Consider the following 23,798-nt stretch of genomic DNA (forward strand, 5'->3'; position numbering starts at 1 on the left):
CTTTACTTGGATAGTTCCAGAATGTACGGTAAGGATGCAACCTGCTCGAAGGGATGTTGCGCTTTGAAACAAAGGTCGCAGCGATTACCCTACGAGCATCCTCAAGGCACTCGTCAACACAAGATACCCTCAGATGGCACGACCCATTGATCTACCTAGCAGTCTCCATGCACCCGCATTTTGAATGTTCATAAACATATGGTCGATGCTGGAGGTGGTAGGATTGATGGGAACCTGTATAGCCCTCATCATCACCTGTGAGCATGAGAAAGTAGTCGTTATCAATCCATATCGAGGATGATTGAGTGGCTTTCTAAGACCCTTCGAATACTAAAGCTTGTTTTTTATTTCGCAGTAATTCCCTCTTATTCACTTCACCGTAATAGGCCCAAAGTAGTTAGCTGAGATGCTTACTTACTGACTAACATCTAGAATTAAACTGTTAGCTCTCACGATAGTTTCACAGCATTGTGAGGAAAACAAGAAAAGGTTCAGATAAACATGGCTCAGCGCCCAAGCAATGTACTGTGTACATTTAAGTATCATCAGAGAGAGTGGATCCAGGACATACGTTAAGCGCGCCGTCCATCTCGGCCAAAACGCCGTGGTCCATAGCCTTGGCTTACAGCTCACGCGCATAGTAGGCGTTAGCGATCCTACCAGTCCATACGGCATAGATCACCCGCATAATGCGGGGGTGTTATATCCGCGGGGAACTATCTACGCCCGAAAATTAACCATTCTTTAAAACCGGCTTTATAAATAGGAAACTCGTTACCGTGGTTTTTGCTGCATGGTAATCCCCTGCAACTTAGACCAGCATTTTTATTTTCATTTTGGCGTCCAAATTACATTTATTTACCTACCATGGATGCGGATAGAAGCTCAATCAAGAAGAAAGAGATAGAAGTTGGGCAGATCGAAGCTACGCGTGATACTCACAGCCCTGTCCCTGACATCCTGCGCCACTACACGCCCGACCAACTGGCATCCCTGGAGAAGAAACTCGTTCGGAAGATCGATTTGCGCTCTCTCCCCATCTTAATCATCCTCTTTTTGCTCAATGTCCTCGACCGAAACGCCATCGCCAATGCCCGTCTCGGGGGCTTGGAAGCATCGCTAGGCATCGACGACGTGCAGTACCAAACGGCTGTAATGGTACTGTGGGCTGGCTATATTTCCATGATGGTGCCATCAAATATGCTTCTGTCAATTTTCAAACCGCGACTTTACTTGCCCACTGTCGTTATAGTATGGGGTATTGTGTCTGGCGCTACTGGATTTGTACAAAATCATGCTGGATTGGTGGCACTGAGGTTTCTTGTTGGAGTTACAGAAGCTCCATACTTTCCCGGTTGTATTTTCTTCCTCTCTTGCTGGTACACGCGGAAGGAGTTGCCTAGTCGTATTGCAACCTTTTACTCGGGGTACACGCTGTCATCGGCCTTTGGTGGTCTTATTGCGGCTGGGATCGTTGATGGGATGGAAGGGCTGGGTGGCTATCCTTCTTGGAGATGGATGTAAGTATTGGCATGACATTCAAATGAGTAGAATTCTGACTTGATCACGTTTAGCTTCATTATCGAAGGTGCGCTTACGATCATTATGGCGTTTGGTGGATATGCGCTTTTACCGAACTACCCCTCGAACACTTCGTTCTTGTCAGCTGAAGAGACTGCTATGGCTCAATGGCGTCTTGAACGCGAGAATGATGGCGTAGCAGACGAAGTCGAAGAATCCGTTTTCACTGGTCTCAGACAGGCCTTTTCTGACCCGAAAGTGGTGAGTAGCTTTGGTCTCAAGCAGTTCGGACGCTTTCGAATTTACGGGGCTAACTGTTGTCAACGTCTAGCCACTACTGGTCTTCATTCAGACTTGCGCTGTCGTTTCTATGAGTTTCACGTACTTCTTCCCATCCATTGTCAAGACGCTCGGATTCCCACGCGTCCAAACCTTACTACTTACAGCACCTCCTTATTTCCTGGCCTTCTTCTTTTCAATCCTCAACTCGTGGCACTCAGGACGCACAGGCGAACATTGCTTCCACATCGTCACTGCGTGTGTGATATCTGCCGTTGGGCAAATCATCTCCATGTCAACGCATCAGACTGGCCCTCGATATTTCGCCATGTTTCTGCAAGCTATGGGTTCGTTTTCGGCCTTTCAGCTCATCTTACCCTGGGTCTCTGCCACTGTTGCGCGCCCAAAGGCGAAGAGAGCTGTGGCACTTGCCTTGGCTACAGCCGTGTCTAATGCAACGAACATTGCCACTGCATACCTTTACCCTGAGTGGAGTGCACCGTACGTATCACATGATTCTCATCATGAGACTCAATTGACTAAAGTACCTAGTCTTTACCGTATGGGATGTATTGTGTTAACTGTGGCGCTACTTTGCTGCGCAGCTGCATCTCTCACCCTTCGATTTTGGCTCCAGAAACTCAATCACAGGTCGGACCAGGCTGTCGGTATAGAGGGAGTAACCAATGGACCCGGAGTACTCTTCCGCTACACACTATAGATAGTAACAATGACGGCTTAAATGCATGAGCATAGTCATGCTCAAGGGACTGCTTCAGTACGATGAAGTGGCTGAATCAAGTATAGGATTCGGCTCCGCATCACTTTTACAACTTGCATCCGTGTTACCCGTCCTCAGATCCTTCTATGTATAAAGAAATTACAGCCTGGCTAGCTCTATCTTGACCGGCGTGACAAAGGAGTGAGAGGTGGTTGGCGTGGGGGTGTGCGGCAACAGTATCGCCCGTTCTGCGCTCATCCACAACATCTGGTTATCTTTGTTATGTAATTCTTCGTATACCGAAGTGGCAGTAGTTCCTGGGTTTGTGTAACCTTGTGTTTCATGGAATGAGCGTTTCCCTAAAAGATCACGAAAACCGCGATCCTACGTACGCACGAGCCTCAGGGGGCGGAGTGCTGCCACGCTACTCCACGTTTCAATTGCATCAAATTGGTCTTGGAGAAAGGATCAAGTGCGCATTGTCAGTCGTGAATATTTTCAGGAGTCTGATTTGATAGTAGTAAAGTCAGTGCCCATGTTAGAGGCTACGGCGTGGAGGTTGGTGTGGTAGGCACCTCTTCTATGTTGTTTCAGCCTCGCGCACTCAACAGCTGTGCCGCAGGCCTACATTTATGCTCTGACATGGTAACAAGTGGTTTAAAGTAACAACATTGCCAGAGGAAACTACATAACACATTTATCATTCCCTTTCAAGATGAAGCAATCAAACTCAAGTCCTAAAAACCCTAGAATAAATGGGCAAAATCTTGCAAAAAACCACATCTTGTTCTCTAGCCAGATCCAACTTCCCCACGAGTTGCCACAATGGCTTCAACCAATTCGTCAGCTTCTTATCCGCCGGCGAATGAAAGCTCCTTACAACACTGGATACGACTTTGAAGGCGAGTTTAGGGATTTCTGTGTTTTGGACAAGACCAAAAAGTGCAAAACCATAACCAATACTCTGTCATTCGATAGTTCTGTCGATGGGTGGGATTTGAAACCTGATGGTGAGGACCTTGAAGCTGCACATCCAAGGAGGCAAAGTTTTAAGGGAGATGATATCGCAAATCCAGAGGTATTGAATGAATTGGAAACTTGCTTTAGAATCTCAGAAAGGTTCGCCAATCTACGCAAAAAGCAAGCAAAAGAGCGCGATTGGCAGAACGCCTTGCAAGAACATATCTTCACAGCCTACCAAAGTAACGACGGTGGTTCCGACCCTTTCAAGTAAGTTCTGGGATAATTGGTATCAAACATAGCTAACTAGAGAAAGCAACATGCAGCGACGCTGGGAGCTGTAAGTCACATTCCGATATAATAACTCTGTTTTACTCATCTGCCTCTTAGACATCAAGAAACTCACTGGACTGAGTTCAACCAATCATCCCCATCTGACTTCCGAGACGGCAAAAGTACCTTGACATATCCCGTACCGGACTTTACTTACGGATTCCCCATTATCGATATCACTGACCCTGTCTACGAACCATATCTAAAGCACCGACTGATCGAGAACTTCTCACTTCCAACGCTCCACAAACTCCGAGAAGCCAGTGTGCTATCCTCGCCGCGGAAGGCCTTAGCGCAATGGAAATCTTCAAAGCCCACAAACGACCAAATGGGTGGTTCAGATCTCATGTGCTTCCCCTGGGCTGTCGTTGAGGTAAAGTCCGCTGCCAAGGACGCCAGCATAGAAAGGATGTGCTATTGCCAGGCTGCGAATGCTTCTGCTGCGGCCCTTAGCATACGGGAGAAGCTACATTTAGCTTCGAAAAAGAGTGACCCTAAACTTGAGGCTCTCGTCATCTTCTCTTTCACGTGTGTTGGTACGCATGTCAAGCTCTGGCTCACATACACGTCTCCAGTAAGTAGTCAAGAAGCATTGCATATCTTTCCGTTGGGTTAACATGTGTTAGGAGGAGAAAGTCGTTATGCAATGTATATGGGCAACCTCACTGGAGATTTCTTGGGGTGTCTTTGTCCTACGCATGGTCCTCAAGAATATGCAGGAATGGGTAAACCAAGAGGTCAGGCCCGAGCTTGCCCGATGGATTGAAGGAGCCCGGGGATGTACAACACCCAAGGTTTTTCTGAGTTCCGGCGGTGGCTTGATAGAGCGAAGCAGAAGATCTGCATCCCACGAGTCGCACTCCGAACGTCCGACAGACAGTCCTTCTTTGCGAAAGTCCTATTCTTCTCTGAAATACGTCGCAAAATATTCCCAAGAGACTAGCCAGATGATTCGCTCTGCTGCGCCAAGTCCAATGTTGAGTAGTTTTTCGAGCGAATACGAAGACGAAGACGAGGAAGTAGAAGAATATGATGATTACAAAGATGAAGACTATAATGAGGAAGATGAAGACAGCGAGAACTCTGTGGACGAAGGCTACTATAGCTCACAAAAGAAAAAGACGAGAAAGAAAGTCACACCCATTGCGTCGCGGCAGAGTCATCATTCGGGCCTCACTCGCACAACGGTGATATGTTCGAAATCAGATGACAAAGGCATTGTGAATAAAATTTCTTCACTTTCCTTCTCAGGCAAGAAAAGGTAATACCCGGCACTCTGGCAGCTGCAAGAGCGAATCATGCGAAGAGATGAAGTCTTCTAGTTGGGCGCGGATTGGATGCAATTTGTAGAAAAACCTCGTCACGGAAAACACCCACATGATTAGTTGAGCCACCTTGTATTTGTACTGTATTTATTTTTGCACCCCGTTTTCTGATAGAAGAGCAAATCTTTTCACATCCTACATTACACTCGGTGACCAAATATGCAAAGTGTCCATCGAGGTCCAAATGTATGAAGCACGAAATCGTTTTCATGAGAATGCTGGAGATATCGTGTCACGGCATATGAAGTTTTGCCATAGTACCATCTGCCCTCTTTTGCGAAGTAATCTCTCGTCCGTGAGAAACCTCCATAACTACTTCCCATGTATTCAGTGTTCATCCATCAACATCTCCTTCTCAGTGTGCACATCTGTGTTCATATCCAGGACCATGGCATTTTCACCTGCGTTACCAACAAAGCCTCATACCGGTCGTGAAGACATGAAGAAAGCAGGATGTGGCCGTAATCCCTTACGCGGCCGATGAAACAGTTTGATGCAGGAGTGGAAACGGTATCACTGATGTCGCCATATCAGTTTGTAACCACCAAAGGCTAAGCCATTCCTTGATAGCGTTGACGATATTGGGGAAGGTGTTCAGAACGCGCGCGGGGTGGTAGGCTACGACCGAATACCCTGAAAGATACATACAGCTCGTGTCACTCCGCAGGCGACGGGCATCGAGCATTCCAGAAATCTTTAGGTGTATAGAGATCCTTGACCTTTTGCGAAAGTACATAGACGTGGTTGGTACTGATTCTAGGGACAGTTGATGTGGAGTGCTCATTTAGCAAGTCTTGAGCGGAATTCCCCAGCCGAGCTTTAGGACCACCCAATGAAGCTTGTGGGCCGAATTATCTTGGTGGTTATATTCCAAGCCAGATTCATAATCACCCTTGTCTTCCAAGGCTATGAATGACACCGGGATCGATATATATGTGTAGAGAAAAGAACAGGTGGATTCATGCAATAATATCCACCATATCCTCCAGATTCTTGACCCCATTCTTGAGATTCGGAGAAGTATCGAAAAAACCAAGCGTGTAGTCTGCCTGGTAAATGTGGAAAATCACTATATCGAAGACTTTCGTGAAGCTCTGCGGAGATCTTCACGCATATATAGCGCTGCGTAAATGACAAGTAGTTGTGGATCAAGATAGGTAACGGATGGAAACGATAATATATGCTAGATTTTGGACGGGAAATGATTCTCAGTTGAGGGCGCTTTTGGCCAGATTTAAAAGCAAGGCATTACGGCTGTGATCATGTGCATGCAATGTTGTGAATGCGATAACAAGTCTGTGGTAGCGTGCTTGCGATGTTTTGATTTTTGTTTTCCGTTGATTTTCTTGCATTTGCGGTACCATGATCACAGTGTCCTGATTGCAGTATTGATTGTACCCATGTTTCCCGTATCTTGTACTCATGATTTTGTGCTTGCTATCTCATAATTGCGTTACTAGCCTTGCAGTCTTGTGCTTGCCCTGCGGAAAATAGAGTGATTCACTCGGCAGTTTGTGCCTGTATTGTGTTTGTGACATTTTGATTGCTCTACTGTGGTTTTTTCCATTCCTTGCCAAAAGCTCTTTTCACGGAATTCCTACAAACTCGGGGTAGTTCAAACCATCTGCTTTGCACCTATTTATTAGAGGCGGTAGTTTCTGAGATTGATGTTGTCCAGAACAGCAGCTTCTTATATGACCACCCTTTTCTTTTCCCTATGTCGTTCCGTTCCTTACATACATGTCTTCACGTAGACGGAGAAGGCGCTACACACCACATATACCCCCGCACTGTTTTTAATGTTCGCGCCGAGTATGGCCAACTTCACAAGTTGATGCGAAGTGACGACGATCGCGTTCGTTCATTTCTTTCCTAATGCCGAGAAACTCACGAAAATGGCTGACAAATTTCTTGTCGTTCTATGAAATCCCAACTATTTCTCATTCTGTCTTATACAAGAACAACTGCCAGGCTTGGCATTACTTCTCGTGGCTCTAGACGCGTTTCTTCGCCTCTCGGTCATCCTTCTACGTCCTCAACCTAGAGTCCACATCGGCATCGAAGACACCTTGAAGATCTACAACAGCCTTATACTATCGACAAAATATATTGCCCCTTGAGCTAAAGCAGAAGAGAGAAATATCCGCATAAGGATAGCCAACTCAGTATTCCGTACCCGTACTGCTCCCGATGTATTTACGAGGATAATCCACCCAAGGGCACGGGTACACCGAGGGAGGCGGTTTTTATCTGCAGGCCTTTCTACGACCGGAAGTATCCATTGACTATATGCGCAAGGAAGAGCTCGATGTCAAAGTCACGGGAGGTTTAGGGCTCGTTGACAACTTAACCTTTGATCGCGACGGTCGGTTCCTACTACTACGCGTGTTCCTTTTGTGGTTCGATGAGAGAAGTCAAACATGGACCATCCGCTTGGACGAAAAGAGACACACACGACTTACATGAGTAACAGCAAAATACACGACGAAGCTCGTCAACAACTTATAGAAGCAACAGTGAAAAACACAGCACGGCGTGCCTGGGGATATTGCTGATCGAATATATATATATGGCAGATGACGTACTCGATGAGATTGACAGAGCAAGTGAAGTACAAAAGACAACGGTACAAGCAGCAACAATCAATATAAAAGCACAGAAAAAGCGCAAAGAAATTTCGCGCTATTGGTAAATGCTCTGCGTATTGTGCTGGGCGCTCCCAGCTGGAATCTCCATATCATTTCGCGGTAGTTATTCCCCATCGGGGGTGCATGTTGGAGTCTTAGAACATGTCATTCCCGCGGAGAAAAGGAGAGGAAGAAAAAGAGGCAAGAGAGAAGAGAGAAGAGAAGCAGACTATTCGCAGATGCGAGTGAATGGATATGGATTTTGGATAAGGGTAAAGTTAGGGTCAGGGTTATATAAAAGACGTGGACCAGGACGATGATGTGGGAGGGAGTGGTGCGGTCAAAGGTATCTCAGTCAGGAACCATGCGGACAGCGGAAAAAAACCTGGATAAGTTTTGGGAACACGTCGACAATGAATACCAGAGCGAGGCGGGAGTTTCACAGCATGAAGTCATGGGCTAATGCCTTGCTGGACAAGCTTCGGGGAACACGGAGATGAGGAGTGCCAGACCTCGAAGAAAAATTGCTCGGCATAAAGTCATTCGCGGATACTTTGCTGAACATGGTACGATGCAGCGTACAGCGCCGTGGGAGGATAATGCGAAGGCGAAGCCAAATCCAGTCAGGGTCAATAGAGGCTATTTATTAGCTACTTTGAAGGATTTATTATGATGAGTATATGTGGATTACTAGGATATCTAATATATCAGTGATTAAAAAAAGGATTGACGGAAGACAAGACAAAACTTAGAAGCTGTGATGGCTATAGTGCTTCAGATATGAGATGGACGGGCCCCAGCTGCCCTTTTGTTGTCTTTCTTTGTCACATCTTCATGAGGAACTTTGGCAACATGGGCGTACATGAATAAATAAATGGATATATCATGTAACACATGACAATTGCAAGTCTCTAAGAAAAATAGAATAAATAAGAAACACACAGGAAAATTATCACGGCGGCACATTGATATGAGTAGTTCATGTGATAAATATTCTTCCACTTTGTCTACTCTTAGTGTATCAGACCAAGTTCTAAGGCGATCCAATCACCTATTTAAAACAAGCCCTGTACCTCCATTCCCCAATCACACATTAAAAACATGTTTACATGGGAGTACCACGGGGCCTATGTGACACAGCACGGTGCTTTTGCGGCTGTTCCCTGTACCTATCACACCATTAGTAATCATCCTCATCTAGCATAAAAAAGGGCATAAAACTCACTTTGTCACAATTCTCTGAATCGAGTCCAGACCCTTCTCCAGCACATCCATGCGAGGGCCATAGCTCAGCCTGACAAAGTGGTGGCAGGGCGAGTCGAACAAGTCCCTACGCCTGCTAGGGTTGAGGTCGAAAAAGATACCAGGGACAACAATAACCTTCTCCTCGAGACAGGCCTGGAAGAAGTTGAGACCGTCGTTGATACCCTCAGGGAGGTTGGAAAGGTCGAGCCAGAGGTAGAAAGTCGAGTTGGGCATGTAGGGGAACTTGAAGCCGATTTCCTGGAGACGGCCAATGACGTAGTCGCGCTTGGTGCGGAAGTGCATTTGCAGAGCACGCATTTCGTTGCGGACGCGGGGAGGAGAAAGCATCTCGACGGCGGCCTCTTGGAAGGGCACGTTGCAGCCTCCATCAAGGTAGGAACCGCAGGAGCCAATGGCCTGGATGAATTCCTTGGGTCCAATGACCCACGCTACACGCCATCCTGGGAGACGGAATCGCTTGGTCAGGCCGTCAATGATGAGCACGTCATCCTCGTCCACATCTTCGACATTGTCGGCGGCCGAGATGACGGTACCATCACAGTTGGTGGTGTAGTTGTATCCGCAGTAAAACTCGTCCATGATCAGAGTCGCGCGGTCTCTGCAAATGTTCTGAATCTGGGCGAGTTCGGGGTTGGTGACCATCTGACCCGTTGGGTTACGGGGGTTTGATGTGAGAATGACAGAGGTACCACGGGCAATTTCCTCTGCAATCTTGTCGGGCGACATGTGGTATTGGTCCGCCTCGCCTAGAGGGACGGGAATGGCGGCAATGTTTCGGAAAAGCGACAACATCTCGTTGTATGCGGTGTAATCTGTACATGTCAGTTTTGAGACTGGGCATATATCGACACTTTCAGCGTACCGGGAATGAAGAAACCCAAGTAGCAGTTGCCCAGCACAGCAGCGATACGGATCAAACCAGCACGTCCACCAGGGACGATACAAACCTATACTCAGTCAGCCATTTCTGCCAAAATACGAACTGCACCGTCTTGACCTACATTCTCCCATGTGTATTGACTCTTGCGCCACTTGCGGTGGTGCTCATTGTATAGCGTTGCAACCGCCTCTCTCAGCGGCCTGATACCAGCGGTAGGACCGTACTCTCTGCCGTGAGCACTGATATCCACCTCTCTCGGCCTCTCGAAGCAGCCCTCAATGCTGTCGTCGACCTCAGGCGCACCCTGACCCAGGTTGGCCCATTCCTCTGGGTGTTCGAGGAAACCGTGCTTGTATGCTTGTTCCGATGTCCAGACGACACCTGTCGAGGCGCGCGTCGCGTCGAGACCGGCGTGGGGCTTGTGACCTTCGTGTGACTGGCGGAATTGGCGATGGATCGAGGAGCCAAGCTCTAATTGACCGTCAGTAAATTCGTCGCTTGCGTGTTTGTATGCTTTAACATGAAGGCTTCAAGGAAAAGCGAGACCTGATTCGTGTCGTCCGTGTGTGTACGACATGGCTGCAAATCGGCGTGGGGTAGTACTCCAAGTGAGGGGGCGGATAACGAGCGAGAAAAGCAAAAACAAAGAACCCCAAAAAAACCCCAACTCAGCCTACACAAATATGTGGCAAAGAGATTAGGGGTGAATAGATGGGATAAACGCTTTCCCAAATATGCAGGTGAATCCTCCTCTATCAGATATCGCCCCGATTTTTCCCAGGTGCTCCACATCTGCACCGACGTTGCAATGCCTCCGATGCTAGGACCCGGGCCTCAATCTCGAGGATGACGTAGACAGCCCACGATTGGGTTCTCTTCTCGAGGGCTTGAGAAGAAGAAAAAGACAAAAAAATTTACATACCACTCTCAGTAGGATCCTTTGAACTCGAAAAGCGGCGTTGGGAGAAAGCTCCCTTCAAATGGCTGACCTTGTCCGCCGAGAAAGACATTGTTGCGAAGAGGTATGTACGCGGGATCTAGGTGTAGACGAAGGAAGCTTCGATCGATGAAGAAAAAAGATCGGAGGAATGAAGAGAGTAAGTAGGGCAGCAAAAAAGGCCAGGACCCAAATCGGTAGTCACGGAGGTCAAGCTTCCGAGAAGAGAGACACAAGAGTAGACAAGAGACAAGATCCCAAACGAGGCTTTTAATGCCTTCCCCGAACCACAATGCGTGGGAAAAAAAAAGATAAGGCAAGTGAACCAGGTGCAATTGAAAATCCCAAGGCACAAAAAAACGACACCTGTCCAACGCTTTTCAATCAACAAGAAAGCCCACCTTCCCCCATCCATCGGCCCTTTATATCTCGCCGTTTGGGTGAGGGGGGGTGAGGGGAGGGAGGGGGCGGATGGGCACTGTGGCTCGCGCAACGCACAACGTGCATAACCAACGGACTCGTAACATGCATATTTGATCGTTTGGTTGGTAGCTATCCATGCCCCGTGGCAAAAGAGACCCTAGGGGGAGAGGGGCTGCGGCGGCGGTGGGCGGCGGCAGGCTTACTACTGCTACCCAACCCAATAACCAGCTCCGATACATGGCGTAACAGCAAACCCACGTTAGTCTGAGCCCCCCCCCCCGAATCCACTCATTGCTTTGTCTGACCGCCCTTGCGCGGCCTCCAAGCTCTAGATACTATCGGCCGGGGATAAGATGGGATGTCACTCAAGCCACATTACACACGCACACATAGAGTTCAGTAGCACCAGATGTTTGAGGAGAGCCCAGGCCAGCAAGTGGCGCAGACCGATCTCGAGCTCTGTATCAATTCCCTCATTCTCCCTCCCGTTCATGACGACGCGTTGCAAAGCTGCTCCAATCTGTCTCTCCCCCCTCCCCTCTCTTTACTCACCGCTCTCGTGGCAGTACCTCGCGGGCTGTGGAGTACAGTAAGTAGCTTCTATGGTGGGGCACGCAACACGACTCTCCTCTCTCCCCCCTCCCGACCGACCCAGCGACCAACAGCCAACGCCAATGCTCAAAGATGCATGCAGCACGATATGCAGGTTATACGGATCTGCGAGTATACGATGCGAGGTTCGCTGTATCCTCCCCCCTTGACTACGGAAGCATTCGATCCGAAAACAGTCGTGGTCGTGGCGTCTGGCCGTGTGTGTGTGCATGTGTGGCGGGCTGGATTCTGTAGTGTATCATGTATGTATGGTAGTTTGAACGCCAATCTTTTTATCCATGTCGGAAAATACATCTTTGACTGCATTTTCACATTTCTTTGAATCCACCTTTTTTCGGCAACGTCGGCTATGTTGCTCTGCTCGTCGTTCGTACATACATACATATATGCATACGTACATACATACATACATCTTCACTTGCCTGCATACCTTATTATCATCAACGTACCTCCCATACCGCCATAAAGAAAGACCAGGACCCAATCTGCTACGTGCACACCTCCATCGTATTCGCACCTCTCTCCCACCGACTTTGCTGACACGGCCCCTCCCCCGTGTGTGCTAAAAGCCGCAGTGTAACAAAAAAATAATGCCTCATTCCAGCTTTCCTTTTTTTTCTGGTGCCTGACATAGCCCAGCCCAATCTCACGTCCCCCTTCCCCCTCCCCCCTTTTTTTTCTTTCCTTTTCTTTCTTCGAATGTACGGCTGTTGCATCATGCATGTCTGATCATTTGCTCGGCAAAAGGCTTATCATGACGTCCAAGAACCAAAGGAGGTGCTGGGCATATTGGCGCACGGGAAGGACTGAGACACTCTCACCCTTCCACTTGGTTGACAAAAAAACTTCACCACAAGGTGCAGACAAAGACGATTGACTTTCTGGTCAATTGTACGGAAAAGAATTAACGTGAGCCATGGATCACATATATATCGAAAAATCCTGATCATCTCTAGAACGAATACAGTCTTTCCTTAGTCCTACACACACACAACTTATACATACGCAGTTTAACCCCAACGAAAAAGATGAAAAAAAAACAAAAAGAGAGCGAACGCGATCAACAAACACACTACTCTACAGGATCCTCCTCGAGGAGCACCTTGAAGCTAAACGGCTCAAAAGGCACGCCATCACCAATAAAATGCTTGCTCATGGCTTCGACCCAGTGCAGACGCAGCGAATGCAACATGGCACTGGTACCCTCCATAACACACAGCACAGCCACCGTGAGTGCGAACCAGAAGTAGAACACAAACACCATGACAAACGCACCCGCAACACCCGTAAACGCAAACGCATTCTTCATCGTCATCTCCCACAGCACAATCGACAGACGCTGATGGGCGAGCGACAGGGCCCACAGACGGAGGTAAGATGCAGTGTGCGACACGCAGTTGAGACAGAATTCTGGTTCCCAAATGTTAGCAAACTATTCCTTTTCTTCAAGAGATTTACCTCAAACTTACCAATCGTGTGAATGACCTGGTGGATCATGACTTCGCTAAACTCAAACTCTTCGTGCTCTTCACCATGGCCAATGTCTTGCGTAATCATAGCAATGCCGTCGTCGTCATCTCCGAAGCTGTCACGACCACCGTTCAAAGGACGGCCGTCTTCCTCGTCGTCATCCAGAGCGCTGACGCGAGTACTCTCGCCAATGCCACGGTAACCCAGACCACGCGCCTTGTTGTGCTCATAGCGAAGGTAGAACGGCTTCAAGAACAACAAGACAGGAACGCAGGCAAGAGCCATCAGCACCAAGATGACTTGGATGGTAGCCTGGCCGGGGTAGAGCGGCTTTGTACCCGCCTCAAGGGTACCGGGGCTCAGGAACATGTAGATCAGCATGTTCAACAAACTAGGTGGGCTTTCGCCGCGGGCAGGCCAGTCAATGCACCACTTGTACACAATAGTAAAGGAGAGGTAACCGAAGATGGACTGGAAAAAGATCATGCCGGGAACAAAGTTACCCCAGATATCAATCTTCGTCTTGAAGTAGCGTGCGTTGACGAGCGACCACATGAGCGAGAACGTCATGTGGCACCAACCGAGCAAGATACTGAGCTTCATCTTGTAACTGTTGGAGAACAGCAGGTCGTTCTCGGTATCGTGCCAGCGGTAGTCCAGACCGAATGGGTAGGTGTAACCCTCGACACGGGTTGCCGTTGGGCCCTTGCCGTCGTTGTCCCACACCCACATAGACTTGAACCAAGGGAGACCAAGAGAAAAGGCGTCGCAGTAGAGGAGACCGGTGTAGATGGAGAAGATACCCATCATAAAGACAATATAACGACCGTAGAACATCATAGAGAACAGCTCATCAAGCTTGCTGCGCTCAAGTCGCTTTTCAAAGTGAATCATGGCCAATGCTGCAAGAGTGAGGATAACACCGTGTCCGGCATCACCAAACATGACAGCGAACATGAACGGGAAGGTGACAATGGCTGGCAGAGCAGGGTTGACTTCACGGTACTTGATAGTTCCGTAAGCGTCGATGATGGTCTGAAAGCCCACAGTGAACCTGTTCGACTTGAAGTAAGTCGGTGGCGTTTTGGTGGTCTTGATCTGGTTAACAATCGTGGGGACCGAAAGACCAGCGCGCTCATTGACGTCCGACAAGGTTGACTTGATCAGTCCAAGCGAGTTGGTAGGCGCCCAGGCCTCGGCAATGAGCGTCTTGCGCTGGTGGTCGTACGAAAACTTGTTCAGCGTCTCGTACGTAGCCTTCTCTTTCTTGATGACGACCATCCATGCGGCGAGGTTGCGTCCAATCACGGTCAACTCGGCATCCAACGTAGACTTGGTGTTCTTCAGGACACTAGCTAGGTCGCTCAAGCGAGTGTTGACTTCGCGGATCTGGTCCCGTCGCAGCTCGCTGTTCTCGTCCACGCTGTATAGATCGGCACCGAGCGACTCTGAGATCTTGCGGATCTTGGCGATAATCTCTTTGCCGTGAGCAAAGATGATGAAGACATTCTTGCTAGTCTCCTCGTTGTTCTCGGGATTGATGATGGGCTCAGGGATCTCCGACTGGTTCATGTACAGGTTGCCACGAAGAGTACGCCACAGGATGCGTTCGAAGGCGGCAATGCGTTCGCGAGGAATGACACCGGCGACAAAACCGATGTTCATGACGGTGAAGGAGCGCTCAGCGCCCGAGTCGCCTTGTCCATTCTGCTCAACATCCTGGAGTAGCGGCGCGTCATCGTCATCGACAGATTGCCTGATTTCCTCAGTCTGGCCACGCGCCCGGTCGAAGAAGCCGCCAGCCTCCCTCAGCACCCAACGCCACTCTGTGAGCTCCACTTCGCGCTTCTTCAGTGTCTCATAGCTCTCATTCAGTGACGAGATCCTCTGTTCCAAGCTTTGGCTCTTATCCGCAAGTTCATCAATCTCTGAGGCCGAGGGTGCGGTGAATGGGTTGTTGAAGTCGTAGATGGAGCGCATCGGGATGCTGGACTTCTCCATCTGGCTGCGAAAGTATCGGAGCTGGCGCTCTACGTTGTCGAGGCGGCGAATCTCCTGGGTGAAGGTACGTTGGAAGGCTGTCGTTTCCGAGTTGAGCTGTCACCGCTTGTGAGCTTCGTATCCCATCGCATCCATCCACAAGCTGCACCAGAAGCTGTAGAACACGTCCATAAAACTTACATCTCTGAAATCCATGACCCCAAGCTCTCCGAGGGCCGAGACGACCTCGCGACCAATCTCATTGGCGATGTAGAGCTGGGTCAGGGACATGTCCGCCGAGCGGAACATGGTGTCCTTGGTGGGCGCCATGATGGCGGGCTGAGAGACAAGACTTCGAGGATGGGGTGCTTGTCTCGGGGGTTGATGGGTCGACGCGATTTGCGGGATGGTGGTTGATGGAGAGCTGCCTCGAATGCAGGCGATGATGCGGCGAACCAGGTGCTTAGCGTCCTGCTGCGCGCCAAGCCTTGCTATTGATGTCACTTACTTTTTCCGACCATGCAGCTCACGTGTTCCGTCCATAGTCAGTCAACGTCACCAAGCAGCAGTAGCTCGCACTTTGTTTGGCTTCAAAGCCATGAGGCTATCAACCAGTAATGAATTGTCTAAACAGACATCCCGTGCCTAAAAGCAAATCTCCTAAGACGTGTTTGCCTCATCCTCTGGTGCTTGATTACAACGCTACACGCCAGCATCATACAACAAGAAGCAAGCCAGCACTCAGAGCACGCTGATAAATCAAGAGGCAAGGAACGAGAATGATGCTTGATTAACACAACAAACAAGTACCTCAAAGGAATGAAAGCCCACCGTGCCGTTTAAACTACAAAACGCGACAACGCAGAACACCATGCATCCATAAGCCAGTCATTTATTGTGAGTAAAAGATTTTGAACCTGAAAAGGATAAAACAAGAGAAGAGATTCAAAGAATAGAGAAAACCAAAAGAAGAAGAAAAACCGGATGCCGCCTCCCACAAAGTTCGCTGTTGAGTTTTTGAGGCCGCTCGCTGTCGTTAAGAGTGGATAACTAAGATGCGCTGTAGAAACGAACTTCGTCCAGGAAACACCAGGTATCGTAATCAAGAACCCAGATACGCCGTGCTGATTGCAAATGAGAAATTCGGATAGTGGTGAGCAATATGTGCAAGACAAGACGATAGGTCTCAGAGATACATGGGGTGGGTGAAGTCTGTCATTCATTGCTGAGGATAGTAGCCGGCTGGTTGCATTTGCTGAGGGTAATAGTATGCACCATCAGGCCCTGGAGTCATCATGCCTCCCATGCCCGGAACAGCATAGTTGGGCTGAGCGTAATTCTCTGCCGGTGGTGCTGGGTAAAGCTGAGCCGAGTCGACGTAGTATGTCATACCGTTGGACTCGTAAGCCACCATGTTGGGTTGGCCTGCAGGAGCTGGAGGAGCAGCGACGGGGGGAGCAGTTACCGGCATGACATAACCGGGCTGCTGTGCGCCAGGAACAAACATGGGCACTATGCCCGCCGGAGCCATGTATTGTGGCTGTGCATTGTTTTGTGGATAGTAGTAGCCTTGTGGGACAAAGGCTTGCGGTTGAAAGCCAGGCTGAGCATAAGGCTGGAAGGCTGGCGCATGAATAGCACGTTCGGGAATATTGTTGAGTGGAGTTCCCGTAGATACTTGGCTTGGATAAGACGCGTGACGTCCATGTTGATAGAATGACTGATCGGCAGCAGGGGCAGCTCCATTGATGTGCGCAGGCACTTGTTGATGGAAAGGCTGCTGTTCTTGCTGCTGGGGTGGGTTGAAACTCAATGATGCTGGTGACTCAATTCCAGCAACAGATACGGTCTTTTGTGGACGAGGCTGGTGCATAGGGAGCTGGCCTTGCCAGTTCTCCCGGAAAGCCGGTTTCTGTGGGAGCGGATATGGAGGCTGAACAGCGCCATTTGTAGGCGAGATCACGGAAGGTCCAGTTGGCATCCTGGGACCTCCAGGTGGAAGACGTACTACAGGACGACTAGGATCGACGAACCCGCCATTGCGTGACATGATGGAGCCAGCAGGAGAGACGAGGTTTTCACGACCAATCTCGCGTGCAATTGATGACCGCCTGCTCATTGCTACGCTCGGCGAGTATACACTACCTCCGTATGCACTCGTTCGTCTGCTCGAGAAGCCCCCGCCGAAGGACCCAAATCTACCTCGTCCCCGTCCAAAGCCCTGCTGATTGGGCCGGAGTGCCCGCGGAATGAAGATGAAGGACCGCTCAACTGTGGGGAAGATATAGCGCGGCGGGGCAGGCGGAAGTGAGATACGGACTGGCTTATCGCGACGGAGCGGGGGTCTGTGGTTTGGGAGACGGGTATGTTGCTTGATAGGTACATTCTGGAATTGTATAGGGCCTTTCATGTTTGGCAAGAATACCCGAACCATGGCATTGTGTGTATGAACCGTGGTGGAGAAGTTACGAGCCTGCGAAGGCTTTTGGTTAGACCCCGGAGGTACTCGAGAGGCAAAGGTGGGCGCATTCGGTGGTTGCTGCTGGGAAACGGCTGAAGGTGGGCCAGGCTGGTCGTGGGAGCCCGGTGCATTGACGGTCTCGTGCAGATCATGCTGCCAGGGCGAGTCAGTAGCCTCCGAAGACTGTGGCCTCATACTATAATAAATGTCAGTGTCGAGCTCCAGCTTGATTCCCTGTGGCTGCACGTACTTTGCTGGAGAGAAGGGCCCCCCGATGGGAGCACCCCGCCCCCTTCCGCGACCAGCAGGCCTGAAGCCATTCTGGCCGGGTGCGTGGCGCTGGTCGTGCATGAAGAAAGCCCCGCGATTGGGGATGAAAGCCGGGTCAGAGTCGCGTTTCTTCTTGTATTCCTCGTGCTCCCGCCGCCGGCGCTCCGCCAACGTCTCTGTCCGTGAGGAAGCCACACCAACAGCTGGCGCCGTCTCTGGTGCTGCTGTACCAGTCTCAAAGTCAATCTCATCGGGTTCCTTTCCATCTTCGCCGATCTGAAGCCCGTTCATCATGATCTCCGTCTCTTTGACAGCGGAGAAAGCCACGTCGGAGCGAGCAATGGGCGGAGAAGGTTGCCGCTGGCTAGCATTCTGTCGAGGCTTTGCATCACGCGAGGCATTTGATTTGCGCTTTGGCTTTCCTTGGGTAAGGGAGGGGGCACTGTCGACCTCACTAAGGTCGCTGTTATCGGCATCGGCGTCCTCGTCGACATCGCTGAGCAGCGAGGCGTCACTCTGGGAGTCGTCGGCCAGAGTTGCCACCGACTGGCTCTCATCTTCGTCATCTGTCCGCCTGCGACGCGCAATGTTGGTGGTTCTCTTGCGGGCGGGAGCCATGATTGCGGGGGTCTGGGTAGTGGCGGAGGTCGAGGGCGCGATGGAGTCGGCGTGGGGTGGTCCTTGGTCGGCTCGTGAACGGCGAGACGATGAGTCGGCTGCGGAAGGCGTCCGGAACAAGGGGCCGGCAGCGTAAGAAGCGCCGAGTTTGCAAATCCGGCAGGTGCAGCGATTGCGGTCGTGATGGAGCGAGATTGTGTGTTGGGCGTGAAGGCTGGGATGATTCGGTGGGTGATGTCTGACGCCAGAAAATGCCCATGACGGAGCTTGCCGTGCGGGAACGACTGGTCGCGGAACCGGTTGATGCGCGCTACTCCACACCAACAACACACCGTCTCAATCAAAGGCCACTCATCAACAATCCTGCCCTGTTACGTTTGTAACCATTGTTGATCACATCGGCACGATCTGATCGCCTTGGCCAGCCTGCGCATTGTTTCTGCTTCATCGCAACTTCTGTTTGGTTGCCAAACGTTGTCCGTAGCTGATTGTTTTAGGCTACGAACTCCCATACATCAACTGTGCCATCATGAGCTAGCCAAATTACGAGGATGTGAATATGTAAACATTTTCAACGCTATCTACCTGCACAGACCCAATGTAGCCTGGCCTGGGGCCCATCCATATTTCCATTGAGACTTCTCTCGCCCAGTCCATGCCAGACCCTATCCAGCGCCGCTCAAATGCTACCCACTGAATGCTATGACAAACGCCTATAAATGCTTCGAGACCTGCCGGAGTGGGCAGCTCCATCGCCCGGGTATGCATGCAAATGTCCGAATCGTGACATGAAAAAAAAGAAAAACATGAAAAAAAAAGTGAAGGGATCGCTCTTATTATACAAGCCTACCTTTGTCTCCACAAAATCATCCGGCAACTATTGCTGAAGATGCGGTAGGCCATAGTAGTGAAACAGTATTTGCTGAAAAGGAAAAATCATTGGTTCAAGTCGTGGATGTAAGTGCAGTTGTCGCCCTTGTTGCATTGGCCCTTTTGGAAGAATTTGCATGCGAGCACCTTGTGAGGCTTGTGATCTCCTCGGTTCTTGGGTCGCTTTCCTTGGTTGCGATCGTTGATGCCATTGGTATCGTCCCGTTGCCGTTTGGTTCCAGCGTTGGTTTGCTGGTTATATTGGGATTGTGTCTGAGTTTGATAGGATGTAGCATCTTGCATCGGCTGAGACCATGCGGTAGCATCAGCTTGCTGGGTTGGGGGTGGAAACGTAAAAGGAAATGGAGGGAATCCGGTAGGTAGTGGAGGGGGAGGAGGAAGTGCACCGCCGGTCGCTGCTTGCATATTGGCAATCAGGGCAGCAATGTCAAGGCTTACACCGGGCTGTTGGGGTGCATTTTGCATTGGGAATGATGCGGGCGGAGGAGCCTGGGGAGGGGGTTGGCCATTACTGATGGAGTTGAGGAGGCTTTGAAGCCCGGCAGGGTCGAATGTAGGAGCAGCTGCGGGAGGCGGCGGCGTATACGTGTTTTCGGCCGGAGCCGTCGGGGCAGGAGGAGCGGCTTGAGCTTGGTTGGTAGCCGACAGTTGTTTGATGATGTTCTCCAGTTGGCTGAAGTCCGGCACAGTCGCTGCCACAGGTGGCTGTGGGCACTTCCTTAGGACCGTCTCGGGCGGTGGTCCAAAGCTGACAACAGGACCATTAGATGGAATCTCCTGCTCTATAGGCTCTTTTGGAGTCGGTGGAATGTCGTCATTGCTAGAATAGTAGACCATTAATGTGGCGTTCTCGCGCTGCATATTGGCCTCTTTCTCGGGACAGATAGGTTGCTGGAAGCCTCCTCCGTAGGGCGCGTAGTTTCGTTGGCGTTCTTCAGGGTGTACAACACTAAAGTCAACTTCGGATGGTGGTGCCCACGATCGCTGTTCGCCATCCAAATCCTCGTCATCGTCGTCGAGATCAAGCTCTTTGTGTTGCTTGAACATGCGCCCTTCTCCGCCAAGGTCGCCAGCATCCCGCACGAGGTGATGTTCTTTGTGGTCCATCTCTTCATCATCGGCCTCGTGGTCGAAGTACTTGATCTCTACCAGTGATGTATCCGGCCGCCAGGCTACACGCAGATGTCTGCGAGACTCTTTTCGTAGCCGTTTGGCCTTTTCTTCTTCGGTTTCCACTGGCAGTGGTTTCTCAGATTTGGTGGGTGCTGTTTCTTGTTCCTTGGGTTTTTGGAGCGACGCCATTGTCTGGGCAAACGAAAAGGCTGGCTTTGCCGCGGGTGTCACCACAACCTTCTTCTCTTTCGTAGCTGGAGTAGCAGCTTTGGCTGATGCAGCACCCTTTGCAGTAGCCGAAGCTGGTGTTGTCTTCTTGCTTGCTGCATTGAGTGAGGCAAAGATGCCCGAAGGCTTGCTAGTAACTTGGCTAACACGCGTCTTGACGGGTGCGAGCGCTGGTGTTGTCTTCTCTCCAGGTCGTTTCTGTGTGGTTGTAGCAGGAGTAGCACCCGCTTTCGTGCCTGGTGCTGAAGCAGTCTTTGGGGCTGAAGCAGCGGCATCAGATGCCTTTGGCTTCTTCATCATTGCTGACTCATTGGCCGAACGGTTTGCAGCGTCAGATGCTGGTCGCTTAACACCCTTGCCATCTGCCGATTCAGTCTTTGGAGGAGGGCTTGCTTTTGCCTTTTTAGAATTGGCGGCAGCGCTGTCCATCACTTGCTGTATAAAAGTCTTATGCTTTTCATTTGCGTGTTTCTTCATAGACGCAAGTGCTTTGATAAGCTTAGTCTCTTCGAGGAGCTCAGAAGTCAGTGTGCCGCATCGCGAGAGTACCTCGTAGATGACTGCGGACAATGGGCCATCGTAATCTTTACTATGGAATCGGTTCGCCAAGAACTGGTAGCACAGATACAGGAATGGTTTGATCTGCCCCAACTGGTAAAGCACATCAGGATGTGCAGATTGCAGTGCAGCCTCAAGAGCAGACTTGAGAAGGTCACGTTGACTCGTTACTCGACTCTTGAGTACCGGCAGCTCACCTGTCTTCTTTTGCTCTTCGGCCTCCGTTACAGCTTTGCTGTCGGCTCGCCACCGCTTTTGAATGGTGTTGAGCACCTCCCAGACCTCACGCATACTAATCTTGATCTTTTCAGAACTTGGCGAAGATGTGGAAGGATGCCACGTAGCCTTGACAACATCATAACGAACGGCGGCGTCAGGGTCCTCTGGCCGCGACGCAGGGATCGGCATCTCTTCTTCTTCCTCATCAGAAGAGTCCGTATCATAATCCGATGACTCGGACGAACTGCCACTGTCGCTGACTTCCCTCTTTAACTCTGTAGGCTTCCTCGCAGAATTTAGAGCTTTTGACTGTGACTTGGAGGCGAGTTGCTTGGCGCGGAGCTTTTTGCTGTCTGCCCCTGCCTTTTTCAGATCCTTGAGGGAATTTCGAGCAACATAGACTGGAAGGGCAGCTATACACATGTCAGAGGTTGTTTCTTGCAGCATCAATTTTACTTGTTCAGGCTTACTTCTATTTGTTGCCAGATGAAAGGGTTCATTTCCCAGAGTCACGAATTTATTCAACGGAGTAGAATTAGTGGCCTTTGCCAAAGCAGCTTGATCAACAACATAGAGACCACCCGACTTTCTACCCTTTGGGATTTCAAACTCAGGGACAGGCACTGGCTTCGCAAACGAGGCTGGCGCAGGGCGCTGCGGAGTAAATGTCTCTGCAGTAGGCTTGGGCAGCTGCATTGCATTAGTTTGCGTTGGGTCTTTGTGCGTGTGGCAAGGTGGACTTACTTGATAAGCAGATATCGGAGGACGACTGGTCCGAAGCGAGCCAGTGTCCTGCTGTAGAGCTTGGGGCGTCACTGTGCCAACATGACTTTGAGGAGTCACAGTACGCATTGGCATCTGGTAGGGAGATTGTTGTTGCTGGTGGACGGCATTAGGGTCCATACCCAGCGACGGGTCAACATTCGAGGCCTGGCCATAGTTGGCCATAGGGCCTTGTTGGTTGAACTGGCCATACTGGTAGGGCGACTCTGTGCGCAAAGCATGGTTCTGAGCAGCGTACGATTGGCTGATGGCGTTGAAGGGCTGTTGTGCAAACGAGCCAGGGTGCCAGCTCTGGCCCGATGCAGTCGGCGGCAGGGGTGAGTGCTGGTGTAGCTGGGCCTCCCACGATGGGGTGCCGTAGCGGTCGACAGAAGAAAAGAGGTGCTGGTAGGATGGATCGGCGTAGACATTCTGGCCTTGCAACGGCACCTGGTCAGCGGGCACGTGATTTGACGCCATGATGTGTGGCGTATGTGTGGAGTGTGGAGGGGAGGGATGTCTGGGCTAGCCAAAGTGTCAGCTGTCAATTGCAGGGTTGTGATTGGCTGATGACGCACAAGTGTCTGGGACAGGCCAAAGGGGATTAATTAGGCGACGATGCAGAAAGCACTAGGCGCTAAGCAGACTGGCGCAGAGTCACGAGCGTAGCAGGATGCCGGTTCGGGAGAATGTGAAGCGGAGAAAAAAAGGTCGATAAAACACCGGTTTAGGCGGTAGCGTGTGGCTGCTGTCTCTGTCGGCCTGCAGCGCTTCCCGATTGCTGTCTCTGGGGGGTTGGGTGGGCAGATGATGGAGTAGATGCACACCTTGGGGTGCAGCCGGCCCTCACTCACAACGCAGAGCAGAGCAGAGCCCGTATGCCGACTGACGCCTGCGAAGCCGAATCGGCCAGTCCACGAAAGCGTAGAATTGGTTTTTATGACCTGGCACTTTGCCTCGCGTATTATGCGATGAGGAGCAGGAGCACACTTGCGGATGCGTCACTTGACGTTTTGCATGCGCGCGCAACCAGAGCACAACACACGCGGCGGATGAGGCCTGCTTGACGCGCCCCCGTCCGGTTGGCACCGAGCAACTGTGGGCCGCCTCGCGCAGGAGCTCGGCCAGATTCTCTCTGTGATGCGAAGCCTGTCGAGTCCAAAGACGGAGCTGGATTAGTAGCAGAAGTTGAAGATGACGGTCACTCTGCCTGCCCTCCGCAACCCAAGCCTGTTCCCGACAAACACGGCTGCCAGCCTGAGCACACTTTCCCCCAAAGCAAGGACTCGAAAGTAGAATCTAGCCTCAGAATCAGATGCCCTTATTAGGTGGGCGAGAGTTCAC

The 23,798-nt window shown here is 50.6% G+C and overlaps 7 protein-coding genes across 7 annotated transcripts; 2 read left to right on the forward strand and 5 right to left on the reverse strand.

The window, feature by feature from the left end:
• Positions 1-867: 867 nt before the first annotated feature.
• On the forward strand, positions 868-2,521 carry COCMIDRAFT_98072 (uncharacterized protein; the record flags this gene model as incomplete). The annotated part of the gene is made up of 4 exons (XM_007690798.1): positions 868-1,520; positions 1,575-1,782; positions 1,853-2,301; positions 2,353-2,521. The coding sequence occupies 4 exons, from the start codon at positions 868-870 to the stop codon at positions 2,519-2,521; spliced, it is 1,479 nt and encodes a 492-aa protein (XP_007688988.1).
• An 825-nt stretch (positions 2,522-3,346) lies between these two features.
• Positions 3,347-5,079, forward strand: COCMIDRAFT_27181 (uncharacterized protein; the record flags this gene model as incomplete). The annotated part of the gene is made up of 5 exons (XM_007690787.1): positions 3,347-3,363; positions 3,500-3,751; positions 3,792-3,821; positions 3,872-4,388; positions 4,441-5,079. 5 exons carry the CDS (start codon positions 3,347-3,349, stop codon positions 5,077-5,079), a joined length of 1,455 nt encoding a protein of 484 aa, XP_007688977.1.
• A 529-nt stretch (positions 5,080-5,608) lies between these two features.
• On the reverse strand, positions 5,609-5,785 carry COCMIDRAFT_98026 (uncharacterized protein; the record flags this gene model as incomplete). Its single annotated transcript, XM_007690799.1, has 1 exon — positions 5,609-5,785. One exon carries the CDS (start codon positions 5,783-5,785, stop codon positions 5,609-5,611), a length of 177 nt encoding a protein of 58 aa, XP_007688989.1.
• A 3,086-nt stretch (positions 5,786-8,871) lies between these two features.
• Positions 8,872-10,922, reverse strand: COCMIDRAFT_27182 (uncharacterized protein; the record flags this gene model as incomplete). The annotated part of the gene is made up of 5 exons (XM_007690788.1): positions 8,872-8,935; positions 8,992-9,844; positions 9,895-9,979; positions 10,034-10,383; positions 10,835-10,922. 5 exons carry the CDS (start codon positions 10,920-10,922, stop codon positions 8,872-8,874), a joined length of 1,440 nt encoding a protein of 479 aa, XP_007688978.1.
• A 2,034-nt stretch (positions 10,923-12,956) lies between these two features.
• Positions 12,957-15,664, reverse strand: COCMIDRAFT_6179 (uncharacterized protein; the record flags this gene model as incomplete). The annotated part of the gene is made up of 3 exons (XM_007690777.1): positions 12,957-13,294; positions 13,354-15,451; positions 15,536-15,664. The coding sequence occupies 3 exons, from the start codon at positions 15,662-15,664 to the stop codon at positions 12,957-12,959; spliced, it is 2,565 nt and encodes an 854-aa protein (XP_007688967.1).
• An 889-nt stretch (positions 15,665-16,553) lies between these two features.
• Positions 16,554-18,683, reverse strand: COCMIDRAFT_37663 (uncharacterized protein; the record flags this gene model as incomplete). Its single annotated transcript, XM_007690791.1, has 2 exons — positions 16,554-17,991; positions 18,046-18,683. The coding sequence occupies 2 exons, from the start codon at positions 18,681-18,683 to the stop codon at positions 16,554-16,556; spliced, it is 2,076 nt and encodes a 691-aa protein (XP_007688981.1).
• A 936-nt stretch (positions 18,684-19,619) lies between these two features.
• Positions 19,620-22,934, reverse strand: COCMIDRAFT_98038 (uncharacterized protein; the record flags this gene model as incomplete). The annotated part of the gene is made up of 3 exons (XM_007690800.1): positions 19,620-22,105; positions 22,163-22,408; positions 22,463-22,934. The coding sequence occupies 3 exons, from the start codon at positions 22,932-22,934 to the stop codon at positions 19,620-19,622; spliced, it is 3,204 nt and encodes a 1,067-aa protein (XP_007688990.1).
• Between the last annotated feature and the right edge of the window lie 864 nt (positions 22,935-23,798).

The sequence above is a fragment of the Bipolaris oryzae genome (assembly GCF_000523455.1).
Source record: "Bipolaris oryzae ATCC 44560 unplaced genomic scaffold scaffold_85, whole genome shotgun sequence".
Lineage (NCBI taxonomy): Eukaryota > Fungi > Ascomycota > Dothideomycetes > Pleosporales > Pleosporaceae > Bipolaris > Bipolaris oryzae.